This window comes from Aulonocara stuartgranti (genome assembly GCF_965226115.1).
Source record: "Aulonocara stuartgranti genome assembly, chromosome: 17".
Lineage (NCBI taxonomy): Eukaryota > Metazoa > Chordata > Actinopteri > Cichliformes > Cichlidae > Aulonocara > Aulonocara stuartgranti.
In genome coordinates, this window is record NC_138953.1 from 17,614,034 (window position 1) to 17,632,744 (window position 18,711).

General features: G+C 44.8%; 2 protein-coding genes and 1 long non-coding RNA gene across 4 annotated transcripts in view; 1 reads left to right on the forward strand and 2 right to left on the reverse strand.

Annotated features, from left to right (window-relative positions):
- LOC309691790 overlaps window positions 1-18,711 on the forward strand; it is a 301,080-nt gene that overhangs the window by 42,168 nt on the left and 240,201 nt on the right. The gene's annotated exons all lie outside the window — the stretch shown is intronic.
- On the reverse strand, window positions 78-7,321 carry ncaph2 (non-SMC condensin II complex, subunit H2). Its single transcript, XM_082509710.1, has 20 exons — window positions 7,233-7,321; window positions 6,348-6,460; window positions 5,805-5,906; window positions 5,668-5,729; window positions 5,512-5,590; window positions 4,488-4,544; window positions 4,327-4,406; window positions 4,088-4,239; window positions 3,824-3,957; window positions 3,637-3,720; window positions 3,333-3,396; window positions 3,157-3,258; window positions 3,021-3,065; window positions 2,845-2,915; window positions 2,593-2,704; window positions 2,414-2,506; window positions 2,254-2,303; window positions 1,952-2,053; window positions 1,713-1,862; window positions 78-290 (listed from the first exon to the last, which is right to left on the reverse strand). Exons 2-20 carry the CDS (start codon window positions 6,453-6,455, stop codon window positions 168-170), a joined length of 1,770 nt encoding a protein of 589 aa, XP_082365836.1. The 5' UTR covers window positions 6,456-6,460; window positions 7,233-7,321; the 3' UTR covers window positions 78-167.
- Window positions 7,480-17,936, reverse strand: LOC309691771 (uncharacterized protein). Of its 2 annotated transcripts, none has more exons than XM_082509707.1 (2): window positions 12,140-17,915; window positions 7,480-10,466 (listed from the first exon to the last, which is right to left on the reverse strand). In XM_082509707.1, exon 1 carries the CDS (start codon window positions 17,196-17,198, stop codon window positions 14,487-14,489), a length of 2,712 nt encoding a protein of 903 aa, XP_082365833.1. In that variant the 5' UTR covers window positions 17,199-17,915; the 3' UTR covers window positions 7,480-10,466; window positions 12,140-14,486. The 2 variants fall into 2 exon arrangements, with proteins under 2 accessions (XP_082365833.1, XP_082365834.1); XM_082509708.1 differs by lacking the exon at window positions 7,480-10,466 and adding an exon at window positions 10,947-11,202 and having other exon boundaries at window positions 12,140-17,936.

The following is an 18,711-nucleotide window of genomic DNA, read 5'->3' on the forward strand; positions in this document are numbered from 1 at the left end:
CTCGTCAGAAGGTCGTGCGTTTTTGTTTTTTGGCTTCTTGTTACCATCAGATTTTCCCCACAGACACAGAGAGTGCAGACAGTGACAAACATTTTATTACAAAAATTCAATAACATTGATCATCGATTAAACGTTACATGATGATGTCAGAGCGGCTTGTGCTGCATTCAGGCCTTCAGCGTGGCAAATCTGTCCGTCGCTCTGTGCGTGCTCAGTAGAGTCAGAGCCATTGTGTCCAAACTTCCCTCCAAACCGGCACAACTGTCGATCTCCACCGTGTAGTCGTTTGCCTGCAGGAAGTAGAGAGTCATGATCAGCAACCAATCAGCTGCAGCCATCCATCAACAGGAAGTGAAGACTCATCAGAACAGACTTTCAACCTTCTGACGGTGTCACTGATCAATAAAGTGATCAGACAGCTGTTCTGTTATTGATCAGCGAGCTCATCAGACTCTCGTCTGTCTTTAACCAGCTCAGAGGATTTAAAGAAATAAAAGCACCACTTCTGTCATGGAGGATTTTCAAAATAAAACCACCAGACTGATCCAGTTTCCTGTCCTTACCTTTTTCACAGTAAAACCCCTAAACACACACCTTGCTGTTCACTGGAATGAACACAGCTATGCACGATAGGGGCAGGTTTAAAAAAAAAATAAATCAATTATCCTATTTAAATCGATTTCAATTTGAATAGTGTATCAATCCATTAATTCCTGAATCGATTTTTAAATATAAATGTATTTTGCCAGAAACACCAGAATCTCAGGTTAAAGCTCACAAAACTATTTCAACCACTGCCAAACAGTTAAAAAAGCAAATGAGAGCAGGTAAACGGCACATGCGGACATGCTGTCGTTGCTGAAAGCTGATATCTCACAAGTTCTGAAGCTGCAGGTTTCGTCACTCTGACCAAAATTCATTGAACCGGCAGCAAAAGAAGATCCAAACTATGCTCTATGTTTGAAAAACATTGTCATGAATTCCCTCTTTTGTGCCCAGGACAATAAAAACCACACTTCCTGCACAGCTGCCTCTCTGTGTATTCAGAGACCACCTCTGATGAATTCTCACAAGTCTTAGCTTTGTTTTTAATGCATAGATATAAATATGCATAAATATGTATATATACTGATAAAAGATCAGAATTAAAATATTTCTGAGTCTAAATCAAATTGAATCCAATCAGTTATAGAAATCAGTGACGATACCCAGTGCGAATGCTATAGTGGGTCTAAACAGAGACTGTATATAAAAGATGGACATGGTGACATCATCTACTTCTGTATAAAGCCTGGATATTTTGTGTGGTCCCATGGTAAAAGCTCCTGACACTAATTGGACCAAACATGTTGTTTTATTCAGTTCAATGGGATGACCTCATCAGGAAACATTCAGCAACAGAATGTTAAACACCTGCAGCGCTGCGCTCATCCTTGTACCGAACTGTGTGTGCAGAGCCGTAACTATGACACCAGATTAACGTATCAATGCTGCAGTTTATCGTTTATGCTTTTTAGAGAATTCATCATCATTTGATGACATCCCTGACTGGAACAGGTGACGTTCACTGTTTGGGCCAAACTAGTCACAAAACGCGCAAAATGCCTCCTTTGGATTTGAGTGTGCTCAGATCATTAAAGTAAGTGTGGTCTGATGTGTGTGATCTCTGCGCTGTTATTGGTTGATCGCTGATGTCTGTGCAGATGTTTTACCAGCTGCAGGGAGGCCAGCAGGTACTTTGAGGCTTCAAAGTTGTCTAGACCATGAACGATGGCTGCAAACGTTCTGCGGCATCCAACGCCGCTCAGCGCTCTCACGATGCGGTCTCCGTAATCATGGATGTCAAATGCTGGGCGTTCCTCCTGGAAAATGGAGAGGCGGGGTTTAGAGTCAGAAGGGGTTTGAGTCAGAAGTTGGGTTAAGTTACTGGATGGGGCTCAGCAGGTTTTACCTGCAGTGCCAACTCAGGGCGGATCTTCTCCTCCCAGTCTTTGACCCTCCGAGACAGTGCTGTCTCCTGAGTGTAACCACGACTGTTTACCACTAGCTGCTCCTAAATCCCACACACAAAGGGTTAATCAACTTCCTGCTATTCAAAATAAAAGCTTCACCTTCTTCATGACGGAGTTATAAGTAGTTTGATTTTTCTGATCATGGGTAGCTTCTAGCAGTAGGAACAAACCTTACAGGCTCCAAGTATGATTGATCAGAATGTACTGAACATTACTGAAGATAATAATATTGATCACTGACCACTCGCAGCTTCACCAGATCCTCGTAACTCAGTTCATCTCGGTGAGCTTCTGCGGACACAAACAGCATCAGATCATTACACACGTTCCACTGTTCCTGTATCGATACTGAACTGATTGAACTGATCGATCAGTTTCAGTCTGAATCTGAAGCATTTTACCAGGTGAAATGTGCTCCGGGCCACCCAGAAACTCGGCTGGGACGTCATCGGGAAAGGCGTCGTGCTCGTTGTCCGAGGCGTCATCATCCCCACCTTCAGACAGACATATCAGGCTTTAACGCAAACACACTCAAACAGCTTTTATGACCCTGAACTCAGACCAGCACTAAGACTGTTACCCAGCAGGTGCTGTCTCAACTCTTCCACAGGCTCCTCCCCCAGTTGACCAGGCCCCACCCCCTCTGGCTGTAGGAAGGTCCTCTTCAGCTCCTCGTCAGACATCATCACTCCCTGAGTGACATAACAAATGTGATAGTAATGAGTCATAATCTGACAATAACACTGACCCTGATAAAACGACCTGAACCGCAGCTGATGTCACTGCTGACATCACTGTGATGTCAGCATGGATGATGGTGTGTGCGTCTTACGGCTCTTCTGTTCATCCTCTTCTGATTTTTGAGTTTGTCTTTGATCGTGCTCAGGTAGATGTAGTTGAGGTCTGAAAAACAGGAAGTCTTAGCTTCATTTAACAGGAAGTATAAATTCAACTCTTCAGATTAAAAGTCTTTTTCTGGACACAGAAAAGTTTTCAGCCTATTGTTACCTGTAAATGTGGGTCCATTTTTCAACTTGTGCTCTGGAGGGTCAACTGAAACAAACAACCACAAAAAGGAAGTGACATGTTAACAGATAATGGGTCCACAGGAAGAACATGAGTGCTCCAAGCAGTTTGTTCTTACAGGTTCCTCTGAACCAGCTCCTGAAGTCCCGAAGGAAAGCGGCTCGTTTCCTTTTCCTCTTCCCGCAGTCGTCCAGCCCGTCGGGAACTCTGTAGCACTTCCCTGCAGAAGACACAAAACTCTGTAAGCACCTGCAGACTGAATACTGAAACATGCCACGCGGTCCCCATAGTTACCTGGTTTCAGTGGTTTGTCCTCCTCAAGCATGGCGTATGGGTCATGGAACGCCCAAACATTCACCTGAAGAAAAAAAAAAAAAAAAAAAAAAGATGTTTCATAATGAAGCTCTAGTAAAAAGGTCAAATTTAATGAATCTAGTTAGAAAACAAAATGAGGAACCGGAGCTTTATGAAAACTATTTTTTTCAAAATAAAAGTACTGTTGTGCTTTAAGTGTGTGAGATTTTTGACTAGGGGAAAATAAACGCTCCTGTGGCGAACACTGAGCTGCAATCTGGGGGATTAAAGCAGATTAACGTACAGCAGGAGGAATCGGCTCCTCTCTCCTCGGTTTGTTGGCTTCCATATGTTGCCTCTCTCGGATCATTCGACCATCACTCGGAGCCTGAAACACACCAACGACACCGAAGTTACACAAGGAGAAGAAGAAGATGAAGAGGTGGTGGCTGAAACTGTTCTGTGATTCTAACAAGTGAAATCTCCTCCACCTGCAATCTGTCCACATGCTCCTCCTCCTGCTCCATGTTGTCCAACTCTAAGGGGAGGAAATCGTCTGCTGCATCGCCTCCACCCTCCTCAGCATCAGCTCTGCCCATTTCAACATCCACTGGAACCACAGCATCTGAGCCATGAAGGTCAAAAGTAAAAAAAAAATCAGAAACCAAAGTAGTGAAAGTCAAGAAGAAAAAAAAAGGGGAGCAAAGCGGGAGGAAATGTGTCATGAAGGACTGAACAGGTGAGGTGAGGTGTACCTGGGGGCTGGGTCTCTAGTTGAGCGAAGTCACTGTGAGGCAGGGAAGTGGAAGCAACTGATCTGAATGTGAGCAGGATCATGTCGCCCTCACCTGGGACGAACAGGTTGATCCTGAAGTCCTTCTGACTGCACAGGATCTCACCTTTCACACTGACACACAGGCATAGAACCAGGTGAGACCTCATCATCGGGGAGCGAGGCTTAGCTCTCATTTAGTTGCTGTGCGAGATCACTGACCTGATGAGGGGCAGTTTCTTTTTCTCTTGGGTTTCAGGTGCAATCAAAGACTCCGGAGGAAGAGGCGGCACGTCCACAGTCTGCATAGGTCAGAGGTCACAAGCAGAGGTCAGAGGCCAGAACGAGCTGCAGGTAAACTGACCTCAGAGAATCAAACTCACCGTGTTGGAGTCAGACCTCTCAGATCGGTCCGACACTTCCAGGTCCAACGCAGAAAACTGAAGGACACAAATGATGTTACTCATTTACACCCGAGCACACCTGACTTTGACAGGATAAAGAGTTACAAAAAAGGAGTAAAAATAAAAAGGCAAAAATGACACGATACAGATTTAAAAAGAATTTCTGTGAAAATCTGAGGTCAAAATTTATTTTATTTTTTACGATTAAAAGGTTGAATCTGAAAAATCTAGATCATTAATAATAAATAATTAAAATAATTAATGATCACGATAAAGAATGTTTTAAATTTAAGGTTCTAATTTTTTAAATATGATATGGTCAGTGACTGAATGAAGTGACTACGTTCCCCAGAATGCCCTGTGAGTGTTGTTAGAGAATGGCGTAACAGTAAAACCTTAACCCTGTGCCTGTTTTCATTCTGACCTGTTAACTCACGTTACCTGAGGGGTACCTCAGGCTTGGCTCCAGGTCCCCTGTAACTTGCTGTTTATATTCTTGAGCACAGATGCCACATTTTCACCCAAACAGCTTCACACTCAGTGACCTCAGATGCTTCAGTTCCAGCTGACCCTGACTTCTTGTCTGCTCCAGGACCGAACTATTTCTACAGCTCGGCTCACTCTGCAGCCTCTGAGGGTTAAAGAAGGCCTTGGCTCTGGAGCAAGCTGGCTAATAACATCAGGCTCATAGAGTCAGGTGCTTCCTTTAAATCCCCTCTGAAAACATGTTTCATAGACTTTCTTTGAAGTCTATAAAAATGTCAGATATCAGTTTTGAATTTTTAGAACAGAAACATTTTATACTTCTTTTCCTTGGTGTGGTTTATTTTTGAGTCTAACATCCAGCTCTCAAAGCACTTTATCGCCAGTGTGTTTAAATGAATGAAGCATCATGAAAGCTGAAAATCAAATCAGGGACAAAATGTGACTCTGGAAGTTTGCTCTCAGGTAAAGAACCACCTTTAATAAAAGCTGCCTGGTCTTTTTTTTTTAATTTTTTTACCTCCTCCAAGTTGTCAGCATCATGACTGTTCACTGCTCTGCCATCACCCTCCTGAGACTCTGTTGCCTGCTTGTTGCGTCTGTCGGGAGAGCACAAAGATAATGTGTGAACCTGCAGCAGGAAATCAAACCAGCATGTGGGCGGAGTCACGCCTACTTCTTGTTCTTGTCGTTGATGTACTCCAGAGTCTGGAACACCAGGCTGTGCAACAGCTCCACCTGAAACAGACGCAGATGCCGTCACATGACTCCATCACAGACTGGCCGAGGTCATGTGACTTGTGTGTGGCTCACCTTCTTGCTGTAGATGCAGGCGGAGCCCTGGATGAGCAGCGCAGCCTCTGCGAAGTTCAGCCTGGTTTTCCCACCATCGAAGGTGATACACATGTCATCCAGCTGCAGACACACAGACAGATGTTACTGGGCGGAGCTCAGCTTCATTCCATCAGGCTGTGACTGACTGAAATCCCACCTGGATTCACGTTTGTGTCTCTGTGGATCACCTGAAGCTGCCAGACCAGTCCTTTGTGAATGACCTGAACAATAAACTGACCCAGAGCAATTTGTCTGAAATGCAGTTGTTACCTTCTAATTACAGCTCTGTCTTCTTCTGTCTGCATTAGAAGTACTGCAGAGCTTACTGCTAAAACTGACACCTTCTCCGTGCTGCTTTTACTCTTTACAAAGACACCCAGGGAGCCAGACTGACCCTGTAGGTGAGCCTGTTCTGGGGCACGGACCACATGTTTGATGCAGAAGGATATTGCTGTCTCGTGTCAGTTTGTATGGAGGACGAAAGCTATCAAAGTAAGAGCCTCTGTGGTATAAATAAATTACCTCATCTAAGTAGTCGTTTAGCTCTGACGCCAGGTCGATCTCCCAGTTCTTTGTGAGCTCTCGGATCGGCTGGAGCAGGTGAGCATATCGGCTCTCTGTGGACTCCATCTCACCTGAAACAGGTAGAACCAGAACAGGCTGTGAATCCTGCGGGGTCTCAAACATCACTCGGTCTTTAAGCAGCTCGTTTCTCTGCAGTGCTCTGAGTTGCAGATGGAACGCTTTCTCATTTAAAACTCAAGCAAAGATTACTTTCATTCAGTCCAAATTTGATATAATAGTAGATTCATAAAAGCCTGTAATGTCGATCAGAGCGCACAGCTACAGCTGGACTGTACATATCGATTTAAGTATCGATTATCAGTTTTCATGGTGAACTCTTTGCATTCACCTGTCCTCAAAATCAAACAAAACTGTGTTATCGCTGCTGTGAATTATATTAAATAGCGTGATAATTGCTACGAGCTAAAGCGGCAAATACTGAAATCAGAGAGAACGAAATTAAAGCAAAGTACGTTCAAAAATGTGATTTATTTTAATCGCTGTAGCTAAACCTGTGATTAAAAGATAAACTTAACAAATTAACTTATTCCTAATCTAACGCCGAATATACCGGGACATTCCACTGTTTAGTAAACCGTGTTAATTAATCCTCTGTGAGATCGATGTTTACATCAATCCGAATGAAACACAGAAATGTCAGATTTATCAACGCAATGTGGCGGAGCGTCTAAGCGACTGCAGCTGTCAAAGCTTGAACACTTGGCTCATTTACCTGCTCAGCTTGGTTATTTTTTTAAATAAGAGAAATACCTGAGAATAAGCAGGTGTCGGTAACATGAAGCAGCGACGGTGTTTAAGGAGTAAAATCAGAGAGAAACTTACCGAAAAACCTGAGCCGAGCTACACCGGGGCTAACTGTTTGTAGCCGTTAGCACAACACTCAAAGTACCCGCGTTAAATTTCTTCTTCGCTGCTCTGGTCTGTGTAGCAGCTCCGCGTGCTGCCCCCTGGCGGCGCTATGGTGTGATACAGGCTGCCGACCGCTAGATGACAGCGTTGCAGTTTAAAGCAATGACTGTAGAAAACATCTACAGTTTTCTACAGTTTTCTGTAAAACTGTAGAAAACTTCTCCAGTCATTGGTTTAAAGAAACTGGGCGAGCTGCTGCCTGCACCTTGCGATCTGTTTATAAGAAATACAGATGATTTGGCATGCGCAAAACAGCGCAAGAGCAAAGCCAAGTCAAATAGTGAGAATTTGGACTCCATATTTCATATTTATATCTGCAAATATCAGGCTAAAGCCATATTCATTCATTGGACTTATTTTGTAATATCACAGAATATTTAAAGCCCCTGTTTTATTTTTGTTTATACATGATAACAAGTTAAATAAAAACCCTGTGCTACACGACTGGTGTAGGATTAAAGGTTAAAGAATCCTAAGCAACAAAACAAAACCAAAAACCAAAATACTTAATGAATTAAGTAATCAGTAAAAAGGATCACAAGCTGTTTGGATAATCTTTTAGAAAAAATAAAACTGAGAAGTCATAATACTGTCATGAATGTTTGCACTCTTCCTCATCTCACTCTTCTGGTGCTCAGTGCGAACACAATGGTCGTGTCCAAATTCCTGGACTGCATCCTCCTGAGGAAGCATTAGTATGAATTTGGACACGACCCGTGAGCAAGTCTGCCCCTTGAGAACGCCCCCTGTGGAGCAGGAAGTGCACTGAGGGAGGTCTCTGCTCTCCTCTGAGCCTGAAATTCCTGCTCCAGACCACACTCCAATCCACCAGCAGGTGAGGAGGGCAGGAAGAGTATCGAGCCAGAATAAAAGCCCTCGTGCAGACAATCAAAGCCATGTGAAGGACACATAAGAAAGTGGTTTTCTTGGTTCCACCTGAACTCAAATGTTGGTTACCTGGGCATGAAACAAAACAAGCAGTGTGCGGAGCCATGCTGCCGTGTGCCGTGACAGCACACCGCTGTCTGAACTCTGACCATCACAAATCATATCTGCAGATGGAAACATGATGAGATTTCCTCTGCACACAGATCTGATTTCAGGGCCCTCAGTATGTGTGTGTGCGTGTGTGTGTATGCATGTGTTTGTAACTCTTCCTCCACACATGAAACCATTTTTTTATTGTGATTTAATAAAACTTTATTTACAAAAACAGCAGGTGATGTTATTAAGAAGCAATAATGATGATGATGATGATGGGCCTCAGGAAGCCTCCTCTTCGTCTTGCAGCAGCATTAGTGAGTATTATTAGTCTGAGAGGACAGCTGTAATTAATGCCTCTGAGAGGAGGATGACGGGGCAGCAGGAGCTAAATTTAACACTCCTAATTCAAGCAGCCGGATTTCTAATCCAGGAGACGACGCCCTCCTCCTCCTTGTCTTTCCTCCTCAGAGGTGTACATGCTGCTCGGGAGTCCCACTGTTTTACTTTCCCAACAGAGACGAGACAACAAAGGATGCAGACTGGCGGAGAAACGTCGTCACGGCCCAGGAAGAACACTTCTGGAAAACATCTGGCCACATGTGATTATGAAGAATAATCCTCTGATAAACTCAGAGAAAACAATGCACGCAGCGGTTTCCCAGCAACACCCCATCCCCATCGCACTGCGCTCCTCTTCATCGTTTATCTCTTCCACTGGAGCACCAACAGATTACTGAGATGCCAGCAGCTGCACGCCATTCTTAACCCAGCACAAAATGTCTCAGAAAAGCTACAAACTAACAGGTAATGCTGCTGTGGCCACAGCCATCCTTTACATACAGTCTTTGGCTAATAACACAGAGCATCTGTCAGAAGAAGGTGTGACTCTGCAGCAGAACATCCTGGACTCAGCTGCAGGTGAAGCTGAGCCATGTGTCGCAGTCATATTTGCCTGCTGCGCTCCATCACACCTGCAGCAAGAGTGAGCACAGAGACTCCACCCCCACAAACACCACCGTGTGCACATCACCTGATAACTAATGGTGTCAGCACACAGGTAAATCTAATCAGCATTATAATAATAATCATTCACAGTTCACAGCATGTTAACCTGAACAGCTGCAGTTCCTCTAACTTCCACCAGAGGCTCCCAGCCTGCATTGTTATGGGCGTGGCCTCTGTGACTGACAGGTGGATGGTGACACAGGCTGCTGCTGATTCACCAGAAACCCAAGGGTTACATCATGTCCATCTTAAATATACAGTCTAGTATCTAGAACACGTTCCACAGCAGGAGGAGGAGTCTGCACCTCTGACCTCCAAACACCTGCCATGGATGAAGAGACAGCGCAGCGAGCGGCGGCTTGAGTAAATGAGGAGGTGTGAATCTCAGCAAGTGAGTGGAGTGAAGATCAGCACTCTCCTCCTCCTCAAAGGTTACACCAATGGTCTACCCGCTGTACTCTGATTACTGCTGGAACAGTTATGTAAATGGACTTAAAACAAAAGTTTCAGTTAAGAAGTCTGTGCAGGGTGAGAGTGCACCGCGTGGCATGCCATTGGACGTCAGTCCTGTTATTTTAATTCCCATTGGATGAGAGCATGGATGGGATCAGTGGTTTAACTGAAGTATTTTATGTTTTTTGGGTTTAAATATTGATCTTTGACTTCAAAGTTTCAGTCTCTTCTTCTTCTGCAGGTTTTCAAATATTAATGTAGTGATGCCAGTGAACCAGCAGCTCATAATGAGCCAATCAGGAGGCTGAAAATCATACCAAGGGTTTTCTGAACTGCTCAGATTAATTCATGATGTCCTCTGATTTGGTTTCATGTTGTTTACGCTGGTTTGCTTCCAGTTACGCTCAGGCTGGTAGTTTTTGTGTGTGGTTGCAATACAAACAGCACAGGGAGGATAACAAGGAAGAGGTGAACTCAGTCACAGCCAAAAACCAGAACAGGAAGAAGACATAAAAACACCACCAAACACCAAAACCCTTCAAAATAAGACAGGAAGTAAACGAGGGAAACGGGAAAACAACTGTGTGAAGGCTTGGTCCTTACACTGGAAGTGTGAAGCACAAGCATACAGATGGTGAAGTGTCTCCAGAGTATAATCCAATCAGATAATCTGCACCTCTGCCTCTTCGACCTGCACCTTAAAGTCTAGAAGAAACAGAGTGAACATGAAGCCTGCACTGATAGAGAACAGATATGAAGCCCAGCAGTAACACACAGTTACTCTAAGCTCTGAAATCAACTGGAAGAACTCAGATGACATAAAAGCATTATGGGAAATGTATTTCTAAATCTAAATCGATACTTTTGCCAGAAGGAATAAAAACAGAAGAAATCCAGAAATGTGATCTCAGTGAACAAATTGCTGTTTTATTGTGTGTGTGTTTCACATCTTCACTGCAGTCTCATTCATCAGCTGTCTTGAATGGCTCAAACTGACCGCGTGCAGATGAATATGAGAATGCTGAGGTCACGACTCTCCTGTCAAGCATACTGATTGGCTGGAAAAACCCATCAGAGTTAAACCTGCTCCCCGTTTTCACCCCAGTTTCCAACTCGCAGCCAGCAGCTGTGAGATTGGACGACAGCACGGCTCACCGGTCCCCTCCCTCCCTCCCTTTTAGCTTCCACAATCCACTAGGAGCAGCGCTGATGGATCATGAAACCACCACAAGCTCATCAAACCACAGTGAGTCTCTCAGGCGTTAGAACCCTCTGTTTTTGACACCTGTCAGGATTGGGTAAAGGTGTGACTCAATTGGCTCAGAGGTGCCGTTGTTGCTGCTGACCTCGCGGCGTACTCTCTCAGAAACACAGGTGCAGCAGGAGTTGTGCAGGTATCTCTCAATCCAGCCCCAGAGTACTAAAAGTAAAACTGAACCACCTCCACCACGGAGGAGGAGTCTCACATCAGTTTATCTGCAGGAAACTGGTTAGCAGCAATTCAACTTTCAAAATAAGAGCATGAGGTTTCTCAAGGGATGTTGTGTTGCCCAGGTGGATGAAAGTAAACCCGGGCTGCCCTCAGACAGAAGTCTGTGACTTTCAGACTGTGCTGCAACTAAGCCGTGATGGGATCTCAGATCACAGAGCACAAAATGGTTCAAAGCCATATCAGTGACTCTCATATGATGCATTTATTCACAGGTGAGCAGTAATATTTAAATTCATTGTACTTTAATGTACAATATATCAAAAGACCAACAGACTCCTGCTATGCTGCTGGGAGTGTGAAAGCCTAATCCAGGTCCAGACCCCCAGGATCTAGAAATGTGTTTAACCTGACCCTATACAGTGTTCACTGCATCATTCCATTTTTACACTGATCACCACCTGCATTCATGTATATATCTACCTGCTTAGTACTTTTAATTTTAATTTTCATGTTTATTTAAGTGTTGTGTGCAGTGTTGGGAAGGTTACTTTTAAAATGTATTCCATTACAGAATACAGAATACATGCCTCAAAATGTATTCTGTAACGTATTCCGTTACGTTACTCAATGACAGTAACGTATTCTGAATACTTTGGATTACTTAATATATTATCATTCTTTTTACAACAACGTGAATGTACTATTGCTGTGTGATTTATTACTATTACTGAAGGTCCGCGACTCCGAACTGTAGTAAAGGGACCTCTGACTAATACGGCGGGGTCCCTGTCAGCTCGTAGCCGAAAAATAGCTTTACTTTGTTGTGTGGGTCAACTTTTCTTGCGAGAGACAGAGAGAGGCGTTGAAAGGCTGCTCCAACAGAACTTATTGTTTTCGGAGGAAAACACGAACACAGTGTACAGTCGAGTCTTAATAGCTTACTTACAACTGGGCTCGTCAGGCACTCTTCTTGGCTGAAGTGGTTATTATTATATTTACATGCTTCCAGCTCCCGTTTTTGCTCGATGACAACTCGTACCTTTCCGCTCCCCTTTTTCTCCCTCCTCGCGCTCACAGACCCATAATGTGTATGGCAGTCCATTCTCCCTGAAACACGGACTACACTGCCCATGATGCTACATTCTTTAGAGCTATGCTTGTAGCATTCTGCCTGTTAGCTTAGCACAACAACAACAACAACAACGAAAAGGCGCTCTCTCACCCAGGAAACACGCAGTCGCAGAGAGAGAGAGAGAGCGTTGCCCTGTAACCATGGCAACCGTAACGCTGCCGCCTGGAACAACAGAACATAGCTGTCAAACAAAACCCAAACAGTCCTGACCCGCGACAAAATGAAACAGGAAAGTACCCCAGTGTATTCCATTTATTTCAACAAAGTAACTGTATTCTGAATACCACCTGTTTAAACGGTAACTGTAACGGAATACAGTTACTCATATTTTGTATTTTAAATACGTAACGGCGGTACATGTATTCCGTTACTCCCCAACACTGGTTGTGTGACAGTATGTTTTGCACTAAGTACTGCAGCAATTTCCTAATGTTGTAAACCTGCTCAACATTTGGCAATAAAACCCTTTCTGATTCTGATTCTGAACCTTGTTGCAGGGGAGCAGCAGCTGTTTGACTTGTTGCTGACTCAACTCCATGTATTTTTATGGCGTTGGTTGTGTTGCTTGTCTCTGTGCTCATTTAGTGTCAGATCCACCAGGCTGGGAAAACTTCGGGTGGTGGTCCAGCTGCTGTGAGACATCGGCAGCACTGTTTACATGTGGAAAACAGGTGTGCTGTAGTGAACACGGTCTGATCACGCCTGTTTAATCAGCAGATAATTCGGAATGAAACAAAGACACATGTAGGTGTCACCTTCATCGCAGTGATCTGACACTCTGATTGGACCTCTGTAGAGCTGAAGTCCTGGAACTGAAGGGAATCCTGGACTCTGATAAAGATCAGATGGCTCTCTGGCTATTAGCTTCACCAATGTCTTCAGGTTTCAGTCTCCTGGAGTATGTTTCCCAGAGTACCTCACCTTTCTTCTGTGCTCTAACATCAGCAGATCTCCAAGTTTCTTCCTCAGGTGGAGTTACTGTTAGTGAGTAGATTAAAGTCTGCCAGGCTGAACATGCAGTGGGTTTATAAAATATGATGTTTTGTTCTGGTTCTGACCTTTTCCCCTTGCTTCTGTCTCTGAGAGGAAGATGGATGTACTGATGGAGTCACAGCTGTATCCCATCTGAGGAAGGCAGAGGAGGATGACGAAGAGGTGAGGCAGAGGATGATGGAGAGAGAAAACGTCCGACTTCTCTGCCCAGTCTGTCTGCGAGGTGAAGGATGGAGGGAGCGGGTGAAGGGATCATTCCCTCGCCAACGAGCCTCAGCGAGGCTGGAAAAATGAGCGCTGTCCCGGGAAACTCCTCCGCTGAGCTCGGATCGGCCACCCCCGGCTCGTTACTCAGATCGGCTATTCAGCCAGACCGAATGAAAAATAGTCCCATAAAATCCAGATGGCTGAGAGTGTCAGCAGAGAACAGGAGAAAGTTTGACAGATTTGATTTAAACTTATGTTAAAAAAGAATCTTTTTGTTATTGAGAGACTTTGATCTGGGCTCGCTTTAAAAAGAGAACTTTTTTGGTTTACCTCCGATGACACACAGAGATCTCTTTGAAACCTTGAGCCAAAGAAGAAGACACCTCTTCCTGTGTAATGTGTTGCTCCTGAGATGTCCCAACAGGGCCTCTGTACATGCTACATACAGTTTCAAACTTCCTCCTCCTTCTCTCTCTCAGCTCACCACGTATTTTAGTTCCAGCTCATTGGCCACTGTAATGACCCGTCCTCGCTGCCGTCTTTGCTTGGCTGCTGCTCGTTTGTAAATGTTGTTCCTGTCAGCCGCTCTGGTCTGCCTGCTATTGATCTTCCTGCTCGTTTGGACCTGCTTACTAATCAGCGTCGCACATTACAGACGCACAGAACTGATTAGTGAGTTCACCACCACACACAGAGCAGCTTGCTTTAATCAGCTGTTTCAAGTGTGCTCGCTGTTTCTGGATTAATTCTGTGATGACGCAAAAACAAATGATTCTCAAAGCAAACAGCTGATGTGGACCTGCTGAAGCCAGTTGTTTCACATGTGAAGTGGATTTTCTCTGCCCTGACTCTGATGTTTCAGATTTACTTCAGTTTGAACTCCTCAGTGAGTTTTGCTTATCTCAGCCATATACTGAGGTGAGATCCTGAAACGAAACAAGCAGAACTACTAATCATTCGATCATTCATGAATCGTTTCTCTTACGCTAAAATCCCAACTACCACAGAGGCCAAGCAGCTCTGATGGATGGATGAATGATGATGGGTGGATGGATGATGGGTGGATGGATGATGGATGGCTGAATGGATGATGACGGATGGATGGATGATGAGTGAATGGATGATGGATGGATGATGCATGGATAATGGATGGATGATGATGGGTGGATGGATGATGGGTGGATGATGGATGGATGGATGATGCATGGATAATGGATGGATGATGATGGGTGGATGGATGATGGGTAGATGATGGATGGATGATGGATGGCTGAATGGATGATGACGGATGGATGGATGATGGGTGGATGGATGATGAATGGATGATGCATGGATAATGGATGGATGGATGATGATGGATGGATGGATGAATGATGATGGATGGATGATGGATGATGATGGATGGATGATGGGTGGATGGATGATGGATGGCTGAATGGATGATTACGGATGGATGGATGATGGGTGGATGGATGGATGATGGGTAGATGGATGGATGGATGCATGAATAATGGATGGATGATGATGGGTGGATGATGGGTGGATGGATGATGGATGGATGATGGGTGGATGGATGATGGATGGATGGATGGATGATGGATGGCTGAATGGATGATGACGGATGGATGGATGATGGGTGGCTGAATGGATGATGACGGATGGATGGATGATTATGAATGGATGATGGATGGATGATGCATGGATAATGGATGGATGATGATGGGTGGATGATGGATGATGGATGGCTGAATGGATGATGACGGATGGATGGATGATGGATGGATGGATGATGGATGGATGATGCATGGATAATGGATGGATGATGATGGATGGATGGATGGATGATGGGTGGATGATGGATGGATGATGGGTGGATGATGGATAGATGACGGATGGCTGAATGGATGATGACGGATGGATGGATGATGGATGGATGATGGACGGATGATGCATGGATAATGGATGGATGATGATGGGTGGATGATGGATGGATGATGGATGGCTGAATGGATGGATGATGATGGGTGGATGGATGATGGATGGCTGAATGGATGATGACGGATGGATGGATGATGGATGGATGATGTATGGATAATGGATGGATGAGGATGGGTGGATGATGGATGGATGATGGGTGGATGGATAAAGGATGGATGACGGATGGATGATGGATGGCTGAATGGATGATGACGGATGGATGGATGATGGTGGATGGATGATGGGTGGATGATGATGGATGGATGATGGGTGGATGATGGATTGATGATAGGTGGATGGATGATGGGTGGATGATGGATGGATGATGGATGGCTGAATGGATGGATGATGATGGATGGATGAATGATGATGGATGCATGATGGATGATGATGGATGGATGGATGATGGGTGGATGGATGATGGATGGCTGAATGGATGATGACGGATGGATGGATGATGGGTGGATGGATGGATGATGCATGGATAATGGATGGATGATGATGGGTGGGGGTGGATGATGGGTGGATGGATGATGGATGGATGATGGGTGGATGGATGATGGATGGCTGAATGGATGGATGGTGATGGATGGATGATGGATGGATGGATGAATGATGATGGATGGATGATGGATGGATGATGATGGATGGATGATGGATGGATGATGGGTGGATGGATGATGGCTGAATGGATGGACGATGGATGGCTGAATGGATGATGACGGATGGATGGATGATGGGTGGATGGATGATGGATGGATGATGCATGGATAATGGATGGATGATGATGGGTGGATGGATGATGGGTGGATGATGGATGGATGATGGACGGCTGAATGGATGATGACGGATGGATGGATGATGGGTGGATGGATGATGGATGGATGATGCATGGATAATGGCTGGATGATGATGGGTGGATGGATGATGGGTGGATGATGGATGGATGATGGCTGGATGGATGATGGGAGGCATGATGGATGGATGATGGATGGCTGAATGGATGGATGGATGATGATGGATGGATGATGGGTGGATGGATGATGGATGGCTGAATGGATGATGACAGATGGATGGATGATGGGTGGATGGATGGATGATGGGTAGATGGATGGATGATGCATGAATAATGGATGGATGATGATGGGTGGATGATGGGTGGATGGATGATGGATGGATGGATGATGGATGGCTGAATGGATGATGACGGATGGATGGATGATGGGTGGCTGAATGGATGAAGACGGATGGATGGATGATGGGTGGATGGATGATGGATGGATGATGGATGGATGATGGGTGGATGATGGATGGATGACGGATGGCTGAATGGATGATGACGGATGGATGGATGATGGATGGATGATGGATGGCTGAATGGATGATGACGGATGGATGGATGATGGTAGATGGATGATGGATGGATGATGCATGGATAATGGATGGATGGATGATGATGGATGGATGATGGGTGGATGATGGATGGATGATAGGTGGATGGATGATGGGTGGATGATGGATGGATGATGGATGGCTGAATGGATGGATGATGATGGATGGATGGATTAATGATGATGGATGATGATGGATGATGATGGATGGATGGATGATGGTGGATGGATGATGGATGGCTGAATGGATGATGACGGGTGGATGGATGATGGGTGGATGATGGGTGGATGGATGGATGATGCATGGATAATGGATGGATAATGGATGGATGGATGATGGGTGGATGGATGATGGATGGCTGAATGGATGGATGTTGATGGATGGATGAATGATGATGGATGGATGATGGGTGGATGGATGATGGGTGGATGGATGACGCATGGATAATGGATGGATGATGATGGATGGATGATGGGTGGATGGATGATGGGTGGATGGATGATCGGTGGATGGATGAATGATGATGGATGGATGATGATGGATGGATGATGGATGGATGATGATGGATGGATAATGGGTGGATGGATCAATGATGATGGATGGATGATGATGGATGGATAATGGATGGATGGATGAATGATGATGGATGGATGATGGGTGGGTGGATGATGACAGATGGATGGATGGATGTGTGTCATGTGGTAAAATATGTTTGTCTCACAGGTTTTTTGCTGTCGCATTTCGTGATGATGTCAGTGTGCGTCTGTGTGTCAGGCTGCTGCAGGGTGATGACCACACTGTTTTCTCACTTGTGCAGTCAGGACTGTGGATAGTAAAACATGAAGAGAAACAGCTCAGGGTTCAGGTGTGTGAATAATACACACGCCTTTCCTCAAACCTGAACTGGTGTGATAAAAGACACACCAGTTTGACTCCACAGTGAGCTGTGGCTGAATTGAAAAAAACTGACAGCTCAGATGTTTGTTGTTAGGAGGTAAAGACGTACATCGTTAACTAACTGTTTTTGTGGTGAATAGAAAAGTCTCTCAGGGAGACGTTAGCTGCAGATCAGAACATGGTCTCCAGCAGCGTTATGTAAGAGTTTAAAGTGAAATGCTGTTGTCTCTGTGTGATGGAGGACCTGAGTGTCACACACGAAACCCAGCACGTTAGAGCAAAGCTTCCATCAGCTGCTGGAGATGGCGCTCCAGCACATGATACCCAACCTTCAGCTTCACCTCCCACCGTGAGACTGAACCGGCTCCAGTGCTGGCTTTCAGCAGTGCCACTGTGACCTGCTGTTCACCTGTGAGCCCGCCCCCTTTCTCCATGTGCAGATGACACAGGCCTGTGTTTATCAGCTGTGAGTCACACTTAGCGAGCCAATGAACATCAGTTACCTGAAAAACAACAAGACCTCAGCAGGAATTAGAAAAGTTTACCATGCTTCCTGCAGGAGCTGTTCTGAAACCCAGGATGAACATATTAGACAAGAAACCTTTGTCATACCACCAATGTCAAATTCTAGATAGATACAAGCTTTTACATTTTATTAATTTCAAAATATTTAAATCTGCCTGTCTAATCTATAAGGTGGTCTGGCGCCTCCACCAATGAGTGATCTTATTAAACAAAAGTCTAGCAGTATTACTGGGTCTTGATTGACTTAAGCCACGGTGAGAGGTGATTGTGAATTGGCATTTAGAGGGACCACCTTTTCACAGAATGCTCTGTCATATCAGGGAGCTTCTGGAATAGTCTTCCACTGCCAGTGAGGGAAAGCACAAGTCTCCCTCTATTTTTAGGAGTCATTTAAA

Excerpts from the sequence above, each read along its gene's own strand:
- ncaph2 (XM_082509710.1), bottom strand. The coding sequence starts at position 6,455 with ATGGAGTCCACAGAGAGCCGATATGCTCACCTGCTCCAGCCGATCCGA. Across the intron at positions 4,407-4,487 it reads AGAGGTCTGACTCCAACACG|ACTGTGGACGTGCCGCCTCT; the intron begins GTGAGTTTGATT and ends TGACCTATGCAG. Across the intron at positions 3,066-3,156 it reads GAGCTGGTTCAGAGGAACCT|TTGACCCTCCAGAGCACAAG; the intron begins GTAAGAACAAAC and ends TGTTTGTTTCAG.
- LOC309691771 (XM_082509707.1), bottom strand. The coding sequence starts at position 17,198 with ATGCATCATCCATCCATCCACCCATCATCCACCCATCATCCATCCACC.